General features: G+C 44.1%; 1 protein-coding gene and 1 pseudogene across 1 annotated transcript in view; both read right to left on the bottom strand.

Annotated features, from left to right (window-relative positions):
- Positions 1-1,012: 1,012 nt before the first annotated feature.
- Positions 1,013-26,079, bottom strand: part of SV2B (synaptic vesicle glycoprotein 2B) — an 89,572-nt gene continuing 64,505 nt past the window's right edge. Inside the window, exons 9-12 of the mRNA XM_075558413.1 lie at positions 16,787-16,920; positions 14,633-14,833; positions 8,792-8,951; positions 1,013-4,641 (exon numbers count right to left, since the gene is read on the bottom strand). Of these exons, the coding sequence (XP_075414528.1) occupies positions 4,458-4,641; positions 8,792-8,951; positions 14,633-14,833; positions 16,787-16,920 (679 nt within the window). The 3' untranslated portion in view covers positions 1,013-4,457. The remainder of the gene's footprint in view (positions 4,642-8,791; positions 8,952-14,632; positions 14,834-16,786; positions 16,921-26,079) is intronic.
- Positions 5,870-6,582, bottom strand: LOC142456949 (male-enhanced antigen 1 pseudogene; annotated as a pseudogene).

The raw sequence follows: 26,079 nt of genomic DNA, 5'->3' as shown, positions 1-26,079 counted from the left end.
TGGCTTTCTAAAGCAATGCATATTTACAGTCTTTGCTATGTTAGCGCATGTAATCCAACAAGACCAAAGGTGAATGCACACATAAATGCACGTCTTACAGAGAGATGGCTTGGGCTCCTCACTGCCCTCTCATGGAACATTCCAGAGGGTGTGGTGTGGTTCTGCTAACTAAGTCCCCTGTTTGTTGTATAATGGATAACTGTAACTTTTATTGCTCCACTTAACCTTTGTGGGCAGTGTAAGTCTATGGCAGGCACTTCGCCATTACTGTCGGTGGAAACCACACTGCTGTCGCGCTTCTGCACATTCAACACCGCATGCTTTCCCCAGGTCTCACGTTCAAACCCTCTGTCGAGGTGATTTATTTCCAAACTGCTCGCTGGGCTGCGCTACCATTGTACCCAGCTCACAGTATCCCAAGGTGGTGAAACGCACGTGGAAGGGGCAAGCAAGCAGTCCCAGGAATGCAAAGCCACTTGCTCGCAATGCCTTACGCCCAGCTAAAAAAGCCAACGCAGTTACCGTTGAGTCTCTTCCAACTCGCCACCACAGCGTGTGACAGCGTGGAACTGCTCTGCCGTGCCTCCTAGGCTTTGGCCAGGGCTTTCTTTGGCAGCTCAAGACACCAATCCGTAAGCTAGCAGGCCAGCACTTAGGCTTTCTCACCACCTGGGCACGACACAAAGGCACTCCAGAGACGGAAGTGGAAATCCGTTTCTCAGGAGCCTTGTCCCAGTTCCTGATTTCTAGCTTTAGTTCCTGGAGCCCATGCTTTGTCCCTGGTGAATCGACTCCATGAAAACGAAGTTATGTTCTGTAGCAAGGAGCGCGCGCAGCCTTGCCTTTGCCTGGGTTATAACCACAAGGCCCTGCTGCAGTCCTGTGGGCAAAGAAGCACCTGAGCCGGTAACTAGAATCAGAAACATAGTATCAATAAGGAAAAAGCTTCTTACAAACAAAGCATGCATGTTGCCGTTTAGAAGGTGATTGTACTTTCTTTTTATTACCCATTTAATATCCACTTTGCTACCTAGTGGGAAACACCACAGAGAGAGCTGCGAAGATTTTCACACCCCTGTATCTTCAGGGACCAGCCCAGGAATTGGCACACAGTAGGGGCACTTTAGAGTCTGACGGATAAATGAAAACGATGCCATATCTAGATTGACCCTCTCAGTCAGAGTAAAACGACAAAATGCATTTCCAATGAATGGCTCCCGGGAAGGAAGGTTAAGTATTTAACACGTTGTCCCATCCCTCGCAAGACCTTTTGGGAACTCAGTCTCAGGCTGTCCTTGATCGCAGAATTAGCCCAGAACTGTGGAGACATCATCCTAGACCTTATAGCGCACTTCACCTCTAGCCCTCTACGTGACCTTGGCCATCCTTCACTTCTCCGTGTCCGCAGACACACAACAAGAAAGTAGATTCCTCACGTTCCTCTCAGTTGGTTCCGTGAATTCAGGAACACAGAAGAGATCTGAGAGGCTGAAAATAATTTCTAGGCCCACTTCCCAGAGATTTAAATTACTTCTTACTTTTATTATTGGTAAGCTAACACAAGATACCAGAGAACTCTGGAAATCATATTATTTTAACATGACCTTGGGCTACCACATCCCCAAACCCAGTGACAGCTACCTGATTCCAGCTCCTTGACCTTGAGCCAAATAGCCATACCGTGTCCTTTGCTTACTTCCAAGAACCCAGAGATCAAAAGTCAGCATCAAAGGCAGCACAACGCAGTAGAGATGATTAAAAGGAGAACTCCGAACTGAGTGTCATCAAACACATTCTGAAATGCGGATAGATTCGCTCGGCAGAGTCGAGTGTGATTCCTGTAGGCCTGCGTGGGCACCACAGAGAGTTTCCTAGGTTGGAACACGAACTGAAAAGGAGCTAGGTAGCCAGAATAGCTCTACATTATTCTCCCAACGACCTGCCACAGGGACTATTTTTAAAGAAGCATTTATCTCGGCAGGAGTGACAGCTTTTAAGAAGTGGCCGGGTACCACTTCTAGACAATTCCTCCTGCTGAAAGGCTGCTGAGAGTGGCTGTACCCTTCACAAAGGGCTAAGTGATGGATGGAACCGGATATGCCCTTAGTTGGTTAGGCAGTTGGCTACAAGAGCCATAAAGATAATGGAGAAGATGGAGCTTGGAAACCAAATGGAAAAAACCCAAAAATGACTTTGGCCACAGCACTACAAAAGTAATCAAATTTTGAATTTATAAGACTCACCCTGAGTAGAAATACAAACTCTTAACTGTGTTGTAAATTTCTCAAGTGATAGCTACTCACTTAATAATATTTGTATTATCCCATTGAAGAGGAATATTTTCAGGGATATGGCAATCCTTGATTTACACAATTCTCGTTGATGAAGCTAGCCACGGTATTTTGACTGCAAAAATATGGAAAGCATATTACAATTGTATTTCATGGACCTTTGACACCGCATGTATGTTATATAACGTCCTTAAGACACTGAAGCATTGTAACATGGTGGCATTTTAAATATATGAGGAGGCTTTAAAAAGTTCATGAAAAAAAGGTATTAGTTCTTAATTCCATTTTTCCCCAGAAATTGTTTAAAGGCCTACATATGTATATTTATGTATAATAATAAGTATAATGTATGTTGACACATTTGGAAGGTTTTTTTCCTTCTTCTTCTTATACCTTGGGTTGGGGAGACCTGCAGCCACGTGTACATATTGGTTTGTATTTACCAGGTTTTTCCACAATTTAGGCATGCCTCCGACATTTTTTGCCAGCCGCACCATGCCCCCCACCCTGAGAGATTTTCATAAGCAGAAAGACATGCCAATCGTCTTGGATAAAGATTGGAAACCAAAGGGCAGTTTACTCTCTTCTACCAGATCTCTATGAGTTGAAATCAACTCACGGGCAGTGCGTTAGGTTTCAGTTGCGTTTGCACTCCATCTAAAGGAGCTCTGGCAGCACAGTGGTTAAGCGCTCAATCATGATCCTAAAGATCAGCAGTTCGAGGCCAACAGCCCATCTGTGAGGAAAAGGCCTGACACGCTGCATCTGCAAAGATGGCGGCATGGTCATCCCCGTGGGGTAGTTCTACCCCACCCTGTGGAGTTACTGGGCGCCAGCGTGGACTCTGAGGTGATGGTTGCAGCCTGTGGTTTTTGCTTGATATTCTACACTGCACACCTACGACATCGGATTCAAAAGCCCTGGACCTGGGACCCAGAGGATAGATTTCCCAGGGGACCGGATCAGTTTTGACAAATACAAATTATGGCTTACTCCTACAGCGAACTGAGAGGATTTATGCTTTGGAGAACTGTGGTTCCTCTGTCCCACCCGTCGAACAACGTCCACGCTGTCCATGGGGTCTTGTTCTCTCGGGCAAAGAGCCGTCCAGAGGCTGCAGGACACGTTTCCTGCTGCTGGGTGCACAGCGAAGTCAAATGCTAGTACTGAGAACCGTTTTACACGGGAAAAGCACACCTCCATGAAGAAAAGTGCCTAGACTAAATGAACTGTACACCATGAGTTTGTTAAGTGCATTCTCCTGACGGTAGGCTAAATGGCTGTCAGAAATTGTACTTGCATTTCCTTCATTCAGACCCAATTTTCTGGGACATCAAACACTCAATCTTCCCCAAATATGGCTAAAAGGTGGCCAACACTTGCAGAAACCATTTCTGAAAATTAACCCCAAATACTGTTATGTACAAACTTAGTTCAGAGAATACTTATCCTACTAATTTTCTTTTAACTAGGGGGAAAAATGGAATAAATGCAGTATCATTTTAAAACCCAGTACAAAATGATCCTGGGAAGCTTCGGACATCAGGGAGAAAGTAGGTTTCTATAGCTATTGCTCACATTGTTTGTTGTAGCTTTATACCAGAGTATCTTTAATACTTCTGTGCCAATTTTCAAATGGAAAATAGGATGGATAAGACTTTTAAATGAAATGTGTATATATATATACATTTTTTTTGTATACCTACTCCAATATTTATTGGCTAGCTCTAACCTCCAGCCAAGTCAAAAGGTTAGATCCTTTGGCTCCCAGGAGTTTTGTGGAAGAGTGTTTCTTGCCCTTAGAATCATAGGAAAGTCAATGAAGTCTTTGCTCCCTACTGGGAGAAATGCACACATCTTGCTTAGAGCATTGATTCACTAGATGGTATTACCCTTCTTCCAATGACCTTGGGCTGGGAAGACCAGGAACCTACAGTTCTACAATCTTAAGGGTGACTCAGGCACCCCCAAATCAGTCACCTGAGTTACAAACATATGAACAGCTGAAATGAGTCCTAAACTAGAGGCGACAAATTCAGCTCCTCCTCCTGGGCTATCGAAGATCCCCTGTGGACAGTAACAGACAAGAAGCGCGGGTGCCGTTAAGGGGTTCTAGTCAAGGTTCTGTGGATCTTTCCGTAGAGCTCTCCTTTCTCCTCGAGTTGCTCACATCAAGACCTGTTCCCGAGTCTCTGGCAGGCGAAGGGCAATCAAGCCACCTCCCACCAGGGAAGTAGCAGCCAGAAGGATGGGTACCACTTTGGTTATGCCAACAAAAGAAGAAAAGATGGTGTTTCCCAGGATGGCCCCAAACTTGCACAATCCATTGAGGATGCCAAAAGCCGTTGCCCTGTAAAAGAAGAGGAAACTGAGTCATTCTGAATGGCGGGAATGGGCCTGGGTAGATGAGCAGGGCTTAGTTGTTTTAGTATGCTGTTTTGCTTTGTATTTCCCTGCTGAGAGTGATGTGCAGTAAGATTGTGGAAGAATATTTTTTTCCTAAGTATAAGTAACAACTGCCCATTTTAATCAAATTAAGAAATACAATTGTATAGAAAGACGTGGGAAAGCAACAATAATATAAACTCGCCACAGAAGGGCATAACCACTCTTGATATTTTGAGCATTTTAAGTATTTTTTTTCTTTTCAAGTATCTCATTTTAGGACTGGGGTGTTTCTGTGACATACACATTGGTTTCAAACAACACCAACAAATCTCATTTTCAATTGTTGTCTTGCTGGGAATGTGTGATCCAAGGATGATAAATAATAAAATTCAAAGGAGGGAATGGTTTCAAATTTTAAATTGTCCACATTAGTGTGCATAGGGATAAGAGTAGGAGTCCAAACTCCAAGTACAGGTGGCCCCCATGGGTTAAGCCCCCCATGAATGCCCTCTGAACACAGCCGAGGGGCGTGAACTGCCCTGCTGTCAGACGGAGTGTTGTTAACGAGGTGAGAGCAGATGTGATTAGGTTAAAATGTTATATCTCATCACTTAACCTCCCTGCAACCCATTTTAACTTGGTTCGAGTTTTTTAATATTTCCTGCTTTCTCTCGTTTATTTTGTTATGGTTATTGGACTTATATTTTATTTTCTTTATTTTGCTGGAGGGGGGTGGTAGTATGTTTTCCAGTGTATGAAATCCAGGGTAGGTATGCCAACAGAGACAGTAGCTGGATTAGTGACTTACTAGAGATATGGAAAGGGATGCTGGAGGGAAATAGAGAGCCAATAATGACAATAGGAAGGAAGAAAATATTCCAGGATTGATTGTAGTGATGAGTACACAACTATTTTTACTATGATTGAAGTATGGAAGTATTTGATGTGTGAATTATATGTCCATAAAACTATTTACATCAGACCAACAGACTTGCTCAACACGTCCTCAATTAATAAAAAAACGTAGTGTCTGCAAAGTCCACTAAAGCAAAGCACATTTTTTATATGTTTGCCTTTATACCATATTGTAATTTTGTAATCACTGATCCTCAAGCCCACATCTTTTATTTATTTGGGGGGGGTGCTGTGTACATAGGATACTGTATTCTCCACAGAGCGATACATGCATGCTAAGGCCGTTGGGCTTGAGCCGAGGGCCCCGAATGTACAGAACTGAATAAAGTGGGTCTCTGAGAAGTCTTGATTTGCCTTGATGTGGAAAGGGAGATGGAGCAGATGGAGCTGGACATGAGAAACCAGGGATGCGTTCGTTCAGTGCTGGCCCGGAATGCAGCTCTCGCTGTTGCTATCGCTTCCAGGCTGGGCGGGGCTTGGAGAGCCTCCTGTCCCACATCTTCCCACTGAGCGTCCCAGATCTCCTGAGCCCAGGCGGGCACCCCTGGCACAGGCAGACTTATCCCGGCCATTGTCAGTTACACCAGTTCTATGTGTTCTGGGTCCACAGGGATGGAGCTGTGACTGCTCAAGCCTGTGGCTCCCTCCTCTTCATCCTCACTCTCTGGTGGAGGGTCTGGCAGATGCTGCCCGAGGGCCTGGATCTGCCTCCTGGATGTCAGCAACGGGCGTCCTCACCATCGCCCACAGGTGCCATCTGTTTCCTCTGGTTTAGGATCTTTGTTGAGAGGTTGGTAGGAGTAGCGGGAAGGGGGGAGGAAGAGAAGGGCGGACAGGCGGGGAGGACCTGCCCCCACTTCCTCATGCTCCTCGCTGCTCCAATCCCAGGTGCCTTCTGCGGGGCCCACGTGAGGCCCCAGTTCCTCAGTATGATCGGGAAGATGGGTTCTGGATTCATAGTGCCTCCCCCTAGAAGGACTGCTGTCATCGGGGCAGGGGCCGCTGAGAGCCCCCGTGGCTCCCACACTTTCACTTCCCACGCCCACATCTTTTAAAAAGAGTTTTTCTTCCTATGTGTACATGCATATTTAGAGGAGACTACATTGGGAAAATATTAGAATATATACATCAGTTCACATGGACACATTAGAAGAATTTCTTTAAGTTTCCAGTGGTAGGGGGAAGGTATACCTTTCAATTTTAAATAAGCTCAATTAAATTTAAGGCAAAACTTAAAAGTTTTGGAAAAGTGAATCTTCTTTTCTAAAATTAAGGCCGATCTTGACACGCATCTCGTTTCGCTTGTTTATATCTCTTAGGAAAGTTTCCTGGTTATCTTCATGTATCGGCTCCATTCCTGTCATTTAACTGTTTGCTCTTTATTTTACAGCTTTTACTTTATTAAATATTCTCAGCTACACTCTTAACTTTTCTGATGTATTAAAAAAAAACCTAGATTTAGTTTTACTACTGACCATCTAATCAAATCATTTTACTGTCTCTAACAGTCCCGTCAGTTCATTTTCTTGTATGTCCTAAATGTAAACTTACATCCTATTTAAGTAGTTATGTTTCCTCTCCTCGTTTTTGCATATCTTAATAGTTCTTTGATTTGTAAAAGGGCCCCAAGTATTGCACTTTCACTATATTTGTTGCTATCATTAATGTTTCTTTTGAAGTTTCCTTAACCTGCTTGCCATCCCATCCCATAGTTCTTTTTGACCACAGATCCATCCTCTTTAAAATTTACAAATTGCCTACCCTGAGAATTACTGTAAAGTAGTGACTCTGACTCTGTGTTTTTAAACTAGGCCTCTGTCCAAAAATATGCACCAAATAAAAATTAAACACTGGGCATCCCTGTGACACTAACCTTGGCCCTCCTCCCTTTCCTTGTTTCTCTCGCCCACTGTCACTCAATCTATCTAGCTTTCTTTCATCTTTTTATTCCATCTCTCGCTACCAAGCCTGCTCTCTACCCACTAGCAGATCGAGTGACACTGAATTAGACCTCTCAGAGTGAGCACAGGCAAACCAGAATGAAACACTGCCCCGTCCTGTGGCATCTTCACAGTTGTTGCTATGTTTGAGCCCATTGCTGCAACTGTTGTGTCAATCCATCTCATCCGCCTCTTTTTCTCTGACCCTCTACCAAGCATGTCCTTTGCAAGGGACTGGACCATTCTGCTAAATTGTCCAAAGTGCATGTCACCATCCTGGCTTCTAAAAAGCATTCTAACTGTACCTCTAAGGCAGAACTTTGTTCTTTGGGCGGCGGTGAAACTTTCAATAGTCTTCACCATAACCATAATTTAAATGCCTTCCTTCTTCGCTGGTTTGCCTGATTCAGTGTGCAGCTTGCCCGTGCATATAAACAGTTGAAAATACCACGTCTAGGGAGAGATGCACTGGAGTGCTGGCGGCATGGAGCGGAGCCCTGCGGGCAGAGGGGTGATGCACTGGGCTGCTAACTGCAAGACTCTCCGTTTGAAACACTGGTAGCTCTGAGCCATTCCACTGTTAGCAGTCCCAGTCTCGGAAACTGCAGAGGCAGTTTGACCTGCCCCACAGGGATGCTATGCGTCAGAATTGATTCAACGAGGGCGAGTTTTGTTTTTTGAATCTGCAACAGATTTTCCCAGTGCTTTGTCACTTGTTTTCTTGGTGCTGCTTCCATGAGAGTTTATTGTAAACCCATGTAAAATGAAATTCTCGACAACCTTAATCTTTTCCCTGTTTATCATGACTTTCATGCCTCTCACTGTTGGTCCACTTCTAAGGAATTTTGTTTTACATTTGGTTTTGTTTTACATTAAAGTGTATGTCTTTGAGCTTCATTATTAACTGCCTCAAGCCCCCTTCACTTTCCGCAGCCAAGTGTGTTATCTGCATATTGCAGGTTGTTCATACGTGACATGCAGAGTTTCACCCGCGTTCCCCTCTGACTCCTCTTCCTGCACATCGTGTACACCGTGAGAACCCCGTTTGAACCCCACCATCGGACACCATTCCCTGCCCCATGCCAGGCCAAGGCCAGCCCTCCTGCAGGGGAAACTGATCAGCCAATGGATTGCTCATTCCAGCAAGTACTAGGAAAACAAAGATGACCAAACAAGTGAAGGATTGAGTGAGTAGATATAGCCTCTTTTACAAAGAAAACTAAGCAAGTAATACAGGAATCTTAGGAAAAAACTGACCTCTGATTGGTAGGGTAAAGCTCCACTGTAATCACATCCAGAGCATTCCAGGCAGCGATGCTGGTCCCACAGAACAGGCACTGCCAACCAATCATTGCAGACTCGCTGTTGCCAAAAAACAGGAAGAAGCAGCAGACTGCTGAGATTAACATAGAGCCGCCTATGGAGGGAAGATCAAAGGCATTAGGAAACATGAAGACCACTGGGAAGAGTTTACAATCCACGAAAGAGTTGGCATGCCTAATTTCCAGGACTTCTGAAATGACCTTCGACTTTGAAGACCTCCCAGCACCACTTTCATGGTCAATAGTTTACTAGGAGTCACAGAACACATTGAATGGTTTCATACTCACAGTTGTGGTTTATTATAAGGGAAAATACAGTTTATAATCAGCCAAAGGACCTGAAGCATAGAGCAGAAACCGGATGGCGTCCACAGGTGGAAGCTCTTTTGTCCTCTCCCCCAGGATGTCAGGACACAATATTCTCCGAGTATCAGTGCGCATCATACGCACAGAGCATTGCCAACCATGCAAGTTCACCCAAGCGTTAAGTGTTCAGTTGTATTGGGGCTTCATTACACAGGCCCGGTTAATGTATTGGTCGATGGATTGCCTGTCTAGTTAATTTCAGTCTTCACATATCGGATACCGGATGACTCAAGGACCTCCCTCTAAATTACAAGGTAGGTCTTCTGACAATGGTCAGTCCTTAACCTTAGGACTACTGGGTGCGACCTGCCTTATCCCACGATCCAATATGTTCAGTGCCCACAAGAATATGTCTATCAAACGTAACATAGATTATATCCCAGAGTTGAAAGGTAAAAGCTAGATCTCTCTTTAGACAAGCCCATTTGATTTTTTTTAATTAAACATTTTCTTAGGGGCTCATACAACTCTTATCACAATCCATACATATACCTACATCAATTGTATAAAGCACATCCGTACATTCTTTACCCTAATCATTTTCAAAGCATTTGCTCTCCACTTAAGCCCTCTGCATCAGGTCCTCTCTTTTCTTTTTTCCCCTCCTTCCGCCCATTTGATTTTTATTACATCCTTATGTCTTGGACAAGACTCTTAGCTACAGGTCTGGTCCCATCCTCCACCAACACAACTGTACAGGTATTAGCACTACCATCCTCCAGATAGAGAAATATCCGTTTGAACCCCACAGGCGGCAGGATTCGATCAGGTCACCTCCAGGTTAACTTCCAGGAAAGATTACAAAGTCACTTTGTGCCAAGCTTCCCAACCCAGCATGCTTCGGGATGGGGAGGAGGGGCCCTATGTTTGAGAGCCCTGTTCTGTTCCCTAGGAAGCTAACCCTTGTGGACTGCACCATGAGGACTCCCTTGATGGGCTCCCTCCATTCTGCCAGCTCCTACTGGACTCGGTCTGCATTGTGTCTTCCTCTCTTTCCTGAGGGTATAAGGCGGTAGCTGCTTCCCATTGTCACCCGTCTCCAGGTGCTTCGCCTGCCTGCACATTCTGTAAGAAGTCCCATTAATAAAACCTTTCTCCTGGATCTATCTGAGGGGGGTGATTTTTCCTACCGGGACCCGGGCTAATCCAGTGAATGGTAAGAGGTCCCACGAAAAGAAGGTTGTGCCCAAGCCTGTCTAAATCCAATAGATGGAACCCAGAGGAGCTTGGAAGTCCAGACTCGATGTCAGTGAAAGCAGAGTCGGTAAGAGACAAAACTGGAGCTGTAAAGGAGGGGAGGATGAAGCTCATGGGAAGGAGGTGAGAGAGCAGGTCTGAAACAATCATCCAGGAGCTAGAACTGCGCCTCTTGTCCCTGGGAGGAGGATGTACACTCTCTGGATGCCAACCACCAGAATGTTGCCCTGGTCTCTCCAGAAATGCCTCCTGGGGAGGCTCCACCAGGAATCGCCGCCCTCTGACCCTCAGGTAGTTAAGACTAACCCCAAACCTTGCTGAGAAGCCAGGAGAGATGGCTGTCCTGGACCTTACTGACTCCGGGAAGATAGACGTTTGTGAAGTTTATGGTGAGAATGTGTGTTCAAATTGGCCACAGAGGACAACTTGAAGAAGGCGTGTGCCATTTATTCTCCGCTTTATCCCCATTCTCACTCCAAATAGATCAGACCTGTCCTTGACAACCTTGCTCTGTGCCCTAGGGAGCTAACCCTTGTGGGTCCCATCCCCACGACTCCCTTGACATGCTCCCCCCATGCTGCCCACAAGGAGCAGGTAGCCCGCTAACTTCTTCACCGCTAGCTAGGAAGTAGCTCGACTGGAGAGGAGACTGCCACCTGCTGGACCACACAGGCCCTGGGAGCTTTACCATCTCCATCAGTGGTTCTCAACCTTCCTAAGGCCGCGACCTTTTCATACAGTTCCTCGTGTTATGGTGACCCCCAACCGTAAAATTATTTTTGTTGCTACTTCATCACTGTGATTTTGCTGCTGTTCTGAATCTTAATGTAAATAGCTGATGTGCAGGAAGTATTTTCATTGCTGCAAACTGAACATAATGAAACATAATTAAAGCATCGTGATTAATCACAAAACATTATGTAATTATATATTGTGAAATATTTATGTGCTTTTCAATGGTCTTAGGAGACCTCTGTGAAAGGGTCATTCGACCCCAAAGGGGTTGCAACCCACAGGTTGAGAACCGCTGACCTAAACGCATGTGCTGCTTACAATGGCCAGAGAGGATGCTCTGCTTATAATAAATGTTGAGCTAGTGGTTCTAGAACGTGTGACAGTTGTCATGAAGGGACCCCGTGACCCCTCGATACCTCAGCGCCTCTGACAGTAGGCCTAGAGCACACGACACTTCCAGCTTCATAATCCTCCTTCTTCTAATTCAGAAGCAGAGCCTAAACCCCAGTCTCACCTCTGCTCACCTGGGAGACCTTGACTTAGGGCCTCTCTGCTGCCTCACATCCCCTGTCTGCAAAACGCTGGTAAAGATCGTGCTGCTTCATAGTGTTAGTTTGAGGGTTAAATAAGTTGTGATTGATTAAAATGCTTGGGGGAAACCCGTTCTATAAGAAGCCCTTCATAAGAGTCCGTTAAATAGACCTTCTCAATCTCTGTCTCTCCTAATAAAGCACCGGGACGCTGTCCGCCTCAATTACTGAATGGATTCCTGTAGCCTACTTCAAATCCTGGGCAGAGGGAAAGTGTTACATAAGTGCATGTCTGTCAGAGGAATAAATGAAAGATTGGCAGCGTTCTCGGGAAATGTTCTAGTATGCTGTTAGCAAGAAACCACCCAGAAAATAGTGTGGCTGCATAAGCAGAACCCATAGATGTCAACAGATTCTGTCAGTGGACCACGGGTAGGGCCACTTCAGAGCAGACCACGCACATCCCACCAAGACAGGTGGAAGAGAGATTGATTAACTGCAATTTATTTACTGCAGTTCCTCCAGAGGGTGCCAGCCTTTTTACTAAAAATGGGAAATGATGCGGAGACAAATGAAGGGACTAAGTGCTTGGAGAGCTTTTAATCTGGCTCAGCCCCGAATGCAGACATGCATAAAAGCCTAGCCTAGAAAAATCAATAGCTACTAGTTCTCTGAGCCTAACTTGGGACAGGGGCCTGCCTGCTTTTAGCAGGATTATACAAGTGAGTTTCGACCCAAGACACAGTACAAGAACACTCCGTCTCTCCTTCCCCTGTCTGCCACCTGTACCAACCTACCCTCCAACCACCAGGTAGTATCCCTGGTAAATTTGTACACCCTGCCTTCCCAAGAACTTCCCAAGCTACCGCAGAACCTGACATAGACCTCGCTGTTAGACACTGTGCCTCAAAGACTGGTGATCAGATGCAAGAAGTACCAGAGTCATATGTTCTTGACACAATGGATGTATGTTTGGATTGTGATAAGAATTGTATGAGTCCCCAATGAAATGATTAAATAAAAAAAAGAAGTACTACAGATTCACTGTGACGCCCCTTAAATGGAGTTCTCATTTTCACTATGCATGAACAGAAAACCAAAGAAGCCCTGGAAGCGCCATGAGTTCCATGTCAGCCTGCTAATCGCCAAGGTGAGCAGTTAGAAACTACCAGGTGACCGATGAGGTTTTTAACTCCTGTAAGGATTGACAGGCTCAGAAACATGCAGGGGCAGCTCCACTCTGCACAACAGGGTTACCAGGAGTCAGAGTCGACTCCACGGCCACGCCTGAGGGATGATTAAACCGAATGAAGTGCAGCGAAACAAAAGAGATTCTATCCATTCATAAAGCTGATTTGGGGGGAGAGGACCACCTGACTCCCGGACAGAGGATTTCCATGGAGAGATTTTGACTGGCTGACTGGACACACGTTGTCAGGGAGAACCCATCACCGAACTCATGGTGGATACTGGGAAATTCTCAGAGATAGAGGAACTCGCCGCAAGCACAGCAGCAAGGCTTGGCTGTGTTGGACATAAGGTCACTCACCGTGAGTTCAAGCTGACTCAATGACAACAAGCAAAGACAACCAATCGTCTTGCAGTGCCTTCTGCCAAAAAGCTGACGACTTGAGCCGATCTACAGAAGTGGCCATCGTCATCCATTCTGGTTCACTAGGTGGGACTCTGGCAGACACCAAGATATCAGTGAGCCCTCACCTTGCCCTTGAAGAGCTTCTCCCTCTAGCAGAGAAGGCTAAAAACCAAAATCACAGGTGCCTCCTGTGCTTACCTTCCTGACCATTCAGTTCACTATTTACAATAATAAAATAGGTCCCACGCACTAGAAAAAAATTTCCTTCCCATGAAGACTTGATTAATTTTCCCCTCTTGACAAAGTGACTATGTGATTTATTTTGTTTCCCTTTGAGCTTTGCCACTGGCAACTTTGGTATTAATTTTACTGACCAACTACATCCCGAGGGCAAATACTTAATGGCCTATGTATTGATGTGCTGTCCACCCCACCTTGACTCATATTGTAATACACATTTTCCTTGGCCCTAATGTGCTTCTGTTATGGAATATCTCAGTGCAATGTGTCAAGCCTACCCTTTGTAGCTCCTTGCCTCTGAGGTGGCCCCAAACTCATGGCAACCCCATCATGATGGGACAAAATTCTGTCCAGTCCTGTGCCGTCCCCATGATAAGCTGAAGATTCTCGAGGTCGCTGTGGGCCAAAGACTGATGTTTAAAGTGGATCACCAGGTCTTTCTTCCTAGCCTGGAGTCGGTTCAGCACCGTAGCAACATGCAGCCTCTACTGACAGACAGGTAAGTGATGGTTGGACAGGGGGTGAGGAATGGAATCGGGGTCTCGGGCATGAGAAGCAAGATTTCTACCTGAACCGCCACTGCTTCATTTTGAGAAGCTGCACTGTTCCCAGCACGTCACAATGTTCTCTGCCAACCTGCTCCTTCCTCACGCCACCCGACTAGCGAATTATAGACATCTTCATCTTACAGACGAAGAGGTTGGCACTCAGAGAATTAGAAGAACACATTTAAAGCCTGTTCCAAAGCCCAAACTCTGTGTGCTACGGTTGCGTGGTAAGTAGTCCTTAATAATAAGCAATGAGCTTCATTTCAAACCTTCATACCATCATTCATGTCATTGCTATGTGCTTCTGACACTAACCTTGTGAAGGTGGTAAGGTGAATATTTTTAATAGCTTATTTTCCAGATGAGACACAGAGATGCTGTTAGAATTAGTGCCTGTCTCAGAGTTGCTTAGTAGTTAAATGGAAGGGTTTATTAAACAAGAACAGACTAGTTCTCCCTGTGCAAGATTTATTTAAAGGGGGGGGGTTAATTTCTTTAATGCATCTGAAAGCCACTGGCCTAGTCCATTGGCACACCGAGGTAGAGCCCCCTACAGAAAGACTCACCAATCATCTTCAACCTTCCTATCCTATCCATGAGCAGCGCCGAAATAATGTTCCCAGGCAAAACAGACAGGCTGCCGAGGAAGCTGACGAGGTAAATCAGGAAGTCGTTGTCTTGCTCCAAGTCCATGTGGCAGCCCTTTTTCGACTCCAGGAAGGTGGAGTTGATCAGCCGACAGTTGATAAACTTGTGTTCATAGAGGTCTATGGAGAAGAGAAATCTTTGGTCGATGAACACGGAATGTGGAGAGGGTCTGGGGGGACGTTAGGCTTTTAGCAATCAGACAGAGTCAAAAATAAAGGTACCTATACACTCACGTGTAAGCCAAGGCGCCTAATTTGACCGCACAAAAAAACTGGGGGCCTTTTTCAGCATAAACAATGTGCTGGAAAAACTCCGTTTAAACTTGAGTAGATATGGTAAGTTGCAGTCAACTAGGAATCAATAGAGAAACGTCTACAATGGTAATAACCTGTTTGTTTCTATAAGTAAGGGGAAAGGAAACTAAGTCACTGAGCGGCTCCTTGAAATATATTAATCCTCAAAGCTGAGCAAGGTCCTTGCTTGTACCAATGACGCAGCCCCTGGGCCACACCAGCTTGGCCTCTCCTCGGTGGCTACTGGCCTTATATATAGAAAAATAAAGGAAGGTCAAAATCTGACCGATTACTGGAGAGCGCTTGCAAAAACTGGAACATTGTTTAAAAAATACCAGCGATCTGGTTAGAACGTATTCCCATTCTTCTGGCATCTTCTAAGAGCAGATGCTCTAGCAGGATGTAGAAGCGGGCCCTCAGGACATCTGCGCTTGGGGAGCTGGTACCCCGCTGACCTGCTCTAAACGCCATCAGTCTTCCCTTCTAAGATCACAGGAGTGGACCTAATGATCCCTAAGCTTCGCTGAGCTCTGGTAGCCTACAGGTTAGAAGTGTTTGCAAAACCGCCCACGCGCTGCGTGAGCAAATGGAAAGGCACCATTACGACTCAAGAGGACACAGTAAAAAGGATGCTGGTTCTCGGAGATTCACTTATGGAATTCGTTTTTATTATTCTAAGTTCAAGTGAAAGAGAAATACAGAAAGGTAAATCCTGTATGGGATGATTCAGGAAGAGAGGAGACCTGCATGGGAGCTTTGGAAGTTAACATCCCCGAGGAGGATACTCTTGGGCAAACCATCCCTCGGGGTAGATATTTGGGAGGTGGCAGCATGTATCTGCACAGAAGGCAAGTGGCTGGGTGGAAAGATCACAGCAGTGAGACCCTAAACGATGCGGGAATCCATCCAAGCTTCCCAACCGGCCGCCTCATAGGCAACACCTCAAGGTCCGAGAGCAGCACTAGTCCTCTTGAGACCATGTAGGGAAGCTGACGGGAGCACCCAGTTAATTTTCTTATTTTCCAGCTCCACATGTGCAAGCGCAATAGCGGTAACAAAGCATGATGGAGTGGTGTTTGAAATGATTTTAGTCAAAGGGTGTGATTTTAAAATACTCGCATCATCTCACTTTACGCACAAAATTTTAAGAGATGAGCGTTTTTCATTTGGCTTATTAATATGGGAATGGAATTCTTGAAATTTTTTGAGTTTCACATTATCCCAAGCCTTTAAGATTTTTTTTTTTTACTTTGCAGAATACTTTACTTCTACCATGGATCCTCTGCATGTACCATCATTCTCATTGAAATCCCAAAGAACCTTTGCTTCCTTATACTATTTGATAAAACGGAGATGTAGATAAATGAAATGTTTGGGTCAAAGCTGTGCACTAAAATGTATCTATCACATTTGGGGTTAGAACCCGTAATTTTTTTTCGATACCTAGGCTTAGTCCTCATTGCCATTGAGTGAATTCGGATTCATGGCGACCCTATAAAGCAGAGTAAAACTGCCTCTGTGGGTTTCCAAGACTGTAATTTTTTTATCGAGACTAAAAGACCCCATCGTTTTCCCGAGGAGTCATTGGTGGTTTTGAACTGCTGGACTCACCGTTAGCAACTCCATGTGGAACCACTACATCACCAGTGCTCCCCCGGGTTTAGTCCTAGTATCTATTAATACGTCCTTAATCTTAAAGTACTGCCGAGTCCTTTGATTCTTTGTGCTGAGTCTGCCCTGTGACAAGTCTCCTGGGCCACAGCAGTTCCATGTCCTTACCTGTGTTGTAAAACAGGGTTGATTGGATGGTACAGTTTTTGAAATAGGTATCTGTAGATGTAACATCTTCAAAGTAGCACTCATCAAAAACCGTGTTCTCAAAAAGCACATGTTTAAAGTACATCTTCGTGAACCTGTGGAAAAGACAACAGTTCCTGAGTGCTTTTTCCAATGAAGAGGGAGATTCGAGACAAAAATGGAGAACACAGAAAGGTAGAGAGAGGGGAGCTGCTAGCCAAAAGATGTTCGAACATTGGTTCAACCCCAGTTTGCCACTTCTCACGAGTGGGTTCCGAGTGGAGGAACCCTTCATGGCTGTGGAGGCTAGTGTCTAGGCATTTAAAAGAAAGAGTTGTCGTTGAGTCGATTCCAACTGATTGTGAGACTTTGTGTGTTGTGATAGAATGGTGCACCGTAAGGTTTTCAATAGCGAATTTTTCAGAGGAAGATTGCCAGGTCTTTGTTCCAAGATGCCCCCGGGCAGACTTGAATCTCCAAACCCTTGCTTAATGTTGAGTGTGTTAAGTGCTAACACCACCCAGGGATTCCAGTCCAGGGACATATGAGACGCTGTGCACTAGCTTTGGCATTCCATGTGTAGGTCCACAGACTTTCTGCATTGGATTCAGAGCGATGTGAAATAGTGTGATATGAAAATATTAACAACATTTCATTTTACACAGAGCTATCAAAACATGCAGATTTCTGGGCTTGCCCTGAGAAGTTTAAAAGACATGTATTTTCAGAGATCCTTCATTTTAAAAACAACTCCCAAAACCCCTCCCCAACAAACTCATGACCTTTGAGTCAGTTCTAATTCATGGGAACCCTTTAAGATGGAGTAGAACTGCTTCATGGGTGTCCCAAGGCTGTAATTCTTTATAGAAAAAGTCTACCTCAGCTTCCTCTCTTGGAACATCCAGCTGATGGACTTAACCAGCCACCATTTAATTAGCAGCTCGATGCTTTGCTCTCTGCTCCCCCGGGGCTCCTCTCCCCAACAAGGCAGACCATTCCCTCTGTTGGTGGACTATAATCGGTGCAGTGGCTTTGGAAGGCAATCTGGAAAATGCATATTCCCTTTTACCGAGGGATATGACATCTAGGAATGTATCCTACACCTATGCTTGCTCATGTGTGTAAAGAGATGTATGGGTTGCTTATATTACATGTGACATTATTCATGAAAGCAATGGAATCGCTCTCTCATTGTCATCAAGTTGATCTCAATTCATGGTGACCCCATAGGACAGAGTAGGACATCCTCTGTGGATTCCAGGAGCTAGAAATCTTTATGGGTTCTCCTAAGGAGCCGTTTGAACCACCAACCTTGTAGTTTGGAGGCCAGCACATGGCCTACTTTGCATTTTTACATGCAGGTAGGTCATATAGATCTATGCCTGGGGTTAGAGATATACATGTATATCTATCCATAAATGAAATATAAGGATTCCTGGTGGTGGAATGCATTCACGTTGGGTTGCTAACCACAAGGTTTGTCATTCAAAACCTCATTGGTGAAAGCTAAGGATTCCTTCTCCCATAGAATGACAGTTCCAGAAACCCACAGGAGCAGTTCTACCCTGTCCTGTATGGTTGCTATGAGTCAGAATCAACTACTGGGAAGTGAGTGTGAGCTGTGATAAATAAAACACAGATACATAGATGTGTGCACATCCTTACAATAGAAAACCTAAATAGCCATGATAGAGGTAGGTATGTGTGTGCAAAATACGGGGCAATCTGAAAGATGCATCGTTAATTTAAAAAACATCGAGAGGAAATGGAATCTTTATAGCCAGTGACCTGACATAAAAAAAGGTGCTGTATATTTCCAAATTTAGACACTGCATCTGCAGAGTAACATAAGAAATTGTCAGACATGGTTGCCTTGGAGAGCAGGGCATGCAATGAAACTGAGGAACAAAATAAACTTTATTTTCACTTTATTCCAAATGTATGTATTCCTTTTATTTATTTTTGTTTACAAATGAATAAAGGGGAGTGAGGAAGCCCCGGGATGATTCTGAGGTGCAGGCACATTTTGGGAGCGTCCACCTACTCTTAACTACTGATAAACTTCAAGGGGAAGAATCATACTATATTTGAAAACACATGTACATTAACATCTTCTCTGTTGGACATATTTTCTGTGCATTATCAAACTTGTAGACCCAAAGTCTTTCAGTATATTTTCATTTGTCAAGAATTCCAAATCAACAAAAGGACGATGGAGAAAACAATAGCAAAAAAATTGGAGGATGAATAACACTCTATTGAAGAAGGAGTAGGTATTGGCCCAGAACAGAAATGAGATCAAGAAGTTTGTAGAGACCAATGAGAATGAAAAGATGATGTACCAACACCTTTGGGACACAGCAAAGGCATTTATCAGAGGAAGGATGAAGTAACACAGCACACATGAAAAAGGAAGAGAGACTTGTGGTTGATATGCTGGCACAAAAGTTCCATCAATTAGAGCAGAGTCGACAGAACAATCCCACTAACCGCAAAGGGAAATAAATCATAAAAATCAGAGATGAGATATAGGAGAGAGAAAACAAGAACACTATGAAAAAAATTAATGCAGCTAAAAGTTGGTTCTTTGAAAGGATTAACAATTTGGTTAGGCAAACCTAACCAAAGAAAGGAAGAAACAAATTTCAATAGCAAGGATGAGGGATGAAACAGGGGACATTACAACAGACCCTAATGAAATCAAAAGGATAATTATACAGAACTATGTAGGTCTGTACTCTAACAAATTCATCATGAAAGACATGGACAAATACTTGGAAAAACAATCTCTCCCTAGATTACCCCAGATGAACGTCAAGAACCTCCTACAGACCCATAACAATAGAAGAAATAGACAAGGTTATCAATGGATTAACAAAAAAATCCCCGAGGTCAGAAGGTTTCACAGGAGAATTCTACCAAGCATTCAGAGAACTGACTGACACCAAGCCTACACAAACTCTTCCAGAACAACAGAAAAAGATGGAAAACTCCCAAACTCTTTCTATGAAACTAGTATAACTCTGATACCTAAAGTGGGAAAGGATCCCACAAGAACTGAGAACTACAGACCAATATCCCCAATGAACATCAATGCAAAAATCATAAACATAATACTGGCCAATAGAATACAAAAGCATATACAACAAATAATTCACCATGACCAAGTGGGATTCATAGCAGGGATGCAGGGATGGTTCAACATATGAAAGACCACTAGTATTATTCGCCACATTGAGATGAAAAGTTATAAGAACCACATGATAATATCGATAGATGCGGAAAAAGCATTCAACAACATCCAACACCCATTCCTGTTTAAGACACTCAAGAAGATAGGAATGGAAGGAAAATTCCTCAATATTATACAAGCTATATAAGAAAAACCAACAGCCAACATGGTAATCAATGGAGAAAAGATGACAGCAATTCCACTGAAAATGGGGACCAGACAAGGGTGCCATTGTCCCCACTCCTAGGTAACATTGTCCTAACTAACATAAGACAAAGAAAAGGCATCAAAGGTACTTGCCTGGGGATGGAAGGGACAAAACTATTGTTATTCACAGATGATAGGCTTTTATATATTGAAAATCCCCAAACTGAACAAGTACAGTGTTGGAAGCAATAGAGGAATATGGCAGAGTGGCAGGATACAAGATCAACAAACAGAAGTCTATCAGACTGCTATACACATCAGACAAGATCACAGAAGAGGTGATTAAAAAGGCGGTACCCTTTACAACAGCCAAGCACAAATTGAAATATCTAGGGATATACCTGACTAAAAAACAAAAGATTTGTACGAGGAAAACAGCAGAACACTATTACAAGAAACCAAGAGTGACCTGAACAAGTGAAAGAATATCCCATACTTGTGGATTGGAAGACTCAATATAGTAAAGATGTCAGTTCCGCCCAGGGCACTATATAAATTTAATGCTATCCCAATAAGAAATACCATCATCCTTCTTCAAAGAATTGGAAAAACTGATTCCCAACTTCATATGGAGGGGAAAGAATCCCAGAATTAGCAGAGAATTCCTCAAAAAGAACAAAGTGGGAGGGGCTTGCTCTACCTGACTTTAGCACATATTATTCAAACACAGTGGTCAAAGCACTATGGTACTGGAATAAAGACAGATGTTCAGAAAAAATGGAAAACAGCTGAAAACCCAGAAATAGCATCAACATACAGATAACTAATCTTTGATAAGGGTCCAAAAATATCAAATGGGAAGCAGATGCCCTCTTCAACAGGTGGTGCTGGAAAACATGGATATCTACCTCCAAAAAAAAAAAAAAATGAAGCAATACCCTTACCTCACTCCATGAACAAGAATAAACTCAAGGTGGATCACAGACCTTGAGGTAAAACCCCAAACTATTAGAGCCATTAGTGAGGGAATTGGGACAAAGCTGAGAATCTTGGCACAGAGAATAAAAAGGCTATCAGAAATTAGGAAGGATACAAATACAGAGGAGTCATAAATAGACAAGTGGGATATACTGAAGATAAATCAACTGTGTACATCGAAAGAATTCACCAAGAGTAATAAGAGAGTCCACAGAGTGGGAAAATATCTTTAGCAAAGGCCTTATTAATTAAATCTACAATACTTTGCAAGCTTACAATAAGAAAAAAAAACTAACTGCCCACTAAGGCGATGGGCAAATGACCCGAACAGAAGTTTCACAGAGGCACAAATCCAAATGGCCAATAAACATATGAGAAAATGTTCCCAATCATTAGCCATAAGAGAAATGCAAATTAAAACTATGAGATATCACCTCATACCGTCAAAGATAGCCCAATTCAAAAAAATCATAAAGTAACAAGTGTTGGAAGGGCTATGGGGAGACAGGAACTCTCATCCACTGCTGGTGGACCTGTAGGTATGTACAGTCATTATGGAAATCGATTTGGTGATATCTAAAATAGATGGATATTGAGCTACCATACGACCCAACAATCCCACTACTGGGCATATACCCAGAAGAGGCAAGAAATAAATCAGGGCCAGACATCTGTGCTCCAATGTTCATCGTGGCATAGTTCACAATTGCAAGGAGTTGGAAAGAACCATCAACAGACGAATGGAACAAAACACTGTGGTACACACATACAATGGCGAACTACGCCTCGCTAAAAAGCAGTGATGAATGCATGCATGCCATGTGGGAAGAACTGGAGGAAGTCCTGCTAGTGATGTAAGCCAAGCACAACAGGACAGCTGCAGCATGAGTCCAATGAGGTAAGCTTTAAAAAAAGTGGGTCTTAGGGGAAAAGCTCCTATATATATACATTTCTGGGGTGAGGTCCAGCAACTATTGTAGGGGCCAAACCCAATCCAGGGATACATACAGCAGCCAACTAAATAAGAGGGTGAAAAAGGGGGGGGGAAAGACATGGGGTCGGGAAGCAGGGCACTCACCCATACAAGGGGGGGGGGGATACTGTTTCTATCTCCACAGGGCAGGGAGAGAGCGACCAGGCTTCAATCTGATAATGCCAAGGCGTGAATACAACATACTGGTATGTACCAGAGAACCAATAGAGAGGTCTGCAGGGCCAGCCCCAATCCCGACTATGTGTACACCGTCCCCCCACCATTTCCTCCCACCCCCCACCTCAGAAAAATTCACTTCTGAGGAAGCACTGGGGCTACAGCTTGGGAAGAAGGGCACATCAGATTAGAGCACACGGGAGTAACAAAAAGGGATGGAGAGGGAGGAGAGGACATCCTGGCCCACAAGCCCTGAGGAAAATGCTCCTGCTCAGAGCAGACAATGCATGGGGAGATCTGTAGGGTTGGCATCACCATGGGATACAGCATCCCTCATTGAACCATGGCACTGCGGGGAACAGCACTGGAAACACAGTGTGGGAATAGCGCACGGTCTGGCCCCATCACGCTGGGGCGAGGCGCTGAGGGCATGCAGCAGAGCAGCAGGGGGAGCAGACTGATGAAACCCCCAACAAATACCAAAAATAGACTTTGGAGACAGAGTGTGGCACCCCATCAGACTCAACTGGAAAACACTTGTAAAGGCCAACAAACAGACCTTGAACTATTTATGGGCTTTTCCATTTTTGTCAGTGTTGTTGTTATTTTGTTCTTGCTTTCTGCTGTTGTTATTGTTTTGTTGGTTTTGACTTTCAATGTTGTTTTATTTGGCTTTGCTTGGTTTTTACACTTATTAATGTATCTGCATGTCAATCTAGATAAGATAGGCAGGATAAATAATTCTGAGATGAAAAGAACTGGACCAATGATTCTGGGGAGGGGGCGGTACGGGAGAAGGGGAGGTAGGAGATAGGAAATGGGGGGTGGGGACCAATCCAGGGACAAGGGAACAAGTGAACTAAAATTAATGGAAGGAAGGTTTTCAGATGCCTAGTGGGGCTTAATCAAGGGCAATGTGGCAGTGAGGAATTACTAAACCTGAATGAAGGTCTAACATGATGGTGGGACAAAAGAGAAAAGTAAAAGGAAACAGAGGAAAGAAACAGGAGGCAAAGGACATTTATAGAAGCCTAAATACAGGCATGCACATATGTAAATATATATCAAGAGGGGAACAGAACTATGTACTCGTATCTATCTGTTAAGAATTAAGGTTGCAGATGGACATTGGGCCTCAACTAAAGTATTCCCTCAACACAAGAACACTTTGTTTTAGCAATCTAGCATTCTGTGATGCTCATCTTCCTGACAGGATTGCTGAAGACAAAACGGGTGCATAAGCAAATGTGGTGAAGAAAAGTGATGGTGTCCAGCTATCAAAAAATACAGCATCTGGGGGGCTTGAAGATAAACAAGCGGCCATCTAGCTCTGAAACAACAAAGCCCACATGGAAGAAACACACCAGCCTGTGGGATCATGAGGTGTCAATGGGATCGGTTATCAGGCATCTAAGACCCAGAACAAAATCATATCAAATGTTTATGGGGGGTGGAGCATGGAGTGGAGACCCATGCCCATCTGTAGACAATTGGACATGCCCTCACAAAGGGGTCACAGGGAAGAGACGAGCCACTCAGGGTGCAGTGTAGTACCAATGAAACAACTTCCCTCTAGTTTTTTAGTGCTTCCTTTACCCCACTATCATGACCTCAATTCGACTTTACAAATCAGATTAGAAAAGAGCATGCACACTGCTACAGATAAAAGCTTGCAACACAGGCAACCAGGATAGATAAAACCCTGGGGGTCAACAATGATAGTAGAGATACCAGAAGGGTGTGGGTAGAATGCGAGAATTGATCACAAGGATCAACATATAACCCCCTCTCAGGGGGACGAATAATGGAAAAGTGGGTGAGGGGCAACGGAATACGATGTAAGGTATGAAATAAAAATCTATAACTTATCAAGAATGAGGGAGGAAGGGAGGGTGGGTGGGTGGGAGAGTAGGGGGAAGAAATGGGGAGCTGATATCTGGGGCTCAAGTGAGAAGAGAATGCTTTGAAGATGATGATGGCAACATATGTGCAAATGTGCTTGACACGGTGGATGAATGGATGGATTATGACAAGAGATGTAAGAGACCCCAATAAAAGTATTTTTAAAAGCTGTAAGAACCCCAATAAAATGATTATATATATATATATATAGAGAGAGAGAGAGAGAGAGAATTCCAATTCACTCATTCATCTGTGTATTCATTCGGGTGTTCAGTCTTTAGAAAACATGTATTGAGCGTATTGTACTAGACACTATGAGTACAGAAAGGAAAGGCATGGGAGAAATAAGCACATAGCCCATTACATCCCCATAGGAAGCACAGTGAGAGAGTAGGGGTGTCAGGGTGTTGTTCTTCAGGACTGCCAGATCACTCACTCCACTGCCACTGACCATGGTGAGTGTGCCTCGCTTGTGAGACATATTGTGCTCTTCTCAGAACCCCAACCGAGTTCCACCTCTCACTAGCTTCTGCCAAGAGACCCTCCATCCCGTTAGAAGGCCAGGCAGGTGCTTTTTCAAAGAGAGGCCCCAGATTTCCTTCATCAGGATAAAATGGGAGCCTACTGTTAGAAGCGGAGTTTCCTAGACTCTAGGAAACTGGGCGTTTGCTAGACCACAATCTCAGCGACGGTGCCCAGATCCGTATTCTGATTGAATCCCCCGATGTGTTACTCTATTTGGAAAAACCTGAGAGCCATGGCTTAGTAAAGCAGGTGATTTTGAGCACGTTTTCATAAGGTCACATTGATGGTGGGCTTTTTAGGCAAGGAACTCCGAAAACTATCAGTGAACTCTCCACGTTTCACCTGGAAAAGAAATTGATTCGACTTTTGTTGCTGGAAAATGTCTGTGTTTTCAAAAGTAAGATAATCCTGCATGCCTGCCATGTTTACTAGGGAAAGCTATTCCTGAAGTTGGTCCCAGGTCTTCGTCTTTCCTATTATATCCTTCTCTTTAATAAAGTACCAGGCTGCCGAGGTGGCCTTCAGTGGTATTTTAATATTCCACCAACAGTGGGTGAGAAAGGAGCCATAAATCAGAAGCCAGTCGGACACGGGCAGACCTTAAAATGTATCATTCTGAGAATATAAAAAGCAAAGTTACAAGGTAAGAGATAAAAAGGAAAGGGGCCAAGGCATATTTCATGAGTCTTCATATAAATCATATCTGCTGATCCCTCATTTATGTGCCGAAATGTTCCAAAACTCTTCACTCAGAATAGCTCAGGGGTTAAGAGCTGGAAAAAGGTAGAAAGCATTCCCCCAAGTAAACAACCATGACATGGCATGGCCTCTGTTACAAAGAGTGCATGGCAGTGAACCTCTCAAACCTAATGCCCAGTCCACAAAGTGATCCCAACTATGCCAAAGGGTACCTGTTTGAGTTAACATGGAAGGTTCAGTCTCCTTAAGGAAGCATCCTTAAGAAACTCAGTCTAATTAAAGAGGAAGGCCAGGAACCTGACCATTAAAATCGAGTGTGACAGCTACCAAGATAGAGAGCGGTGGTATAAATTTATTTCAAAGGGGACATTTGACCCAATTGGGGAAAACAATGGGGAAGAACTCACTTTCCTTGAGAAGGTGACACGTAAGTGACTTGTGTTGCCGTGAAAGCAATCAAACTAAAGATAAGAAAGAAGTATATTACAGGTAGAGGAATTACAAATACATGTTCTGTCCTTTCCGTTTCTTACCAAGGAGAGGAGGGAAGGAGAAGATTATCTTTCATCTGAATCATCTAGCCCTTCTGCAAAGACGATGCGGTTCTTTAATGCTAGTCTCTGCTGTTATATAATATGGGGT

This window comes from Tenrec ecaudatus, chromosome 9, assembly GCF_050624435.1.
Source record: "Tenrec ecaudatus isolate mTenEca1 chromosome 9, mTenEca1.hap1, whole genome shotgun sequence".
Classification (NCBI taxonomy): Eukaryota; Metazoa; Chordata; class Mammalia; order Afrosoricida; family Tenrecidae; genus Tenrec; species Tenrec ecaudatus.
Note: the sequence above shows the minus strand (reverse complement) of the source record. Positions and strands in the feature narration are given on the sequence as shown.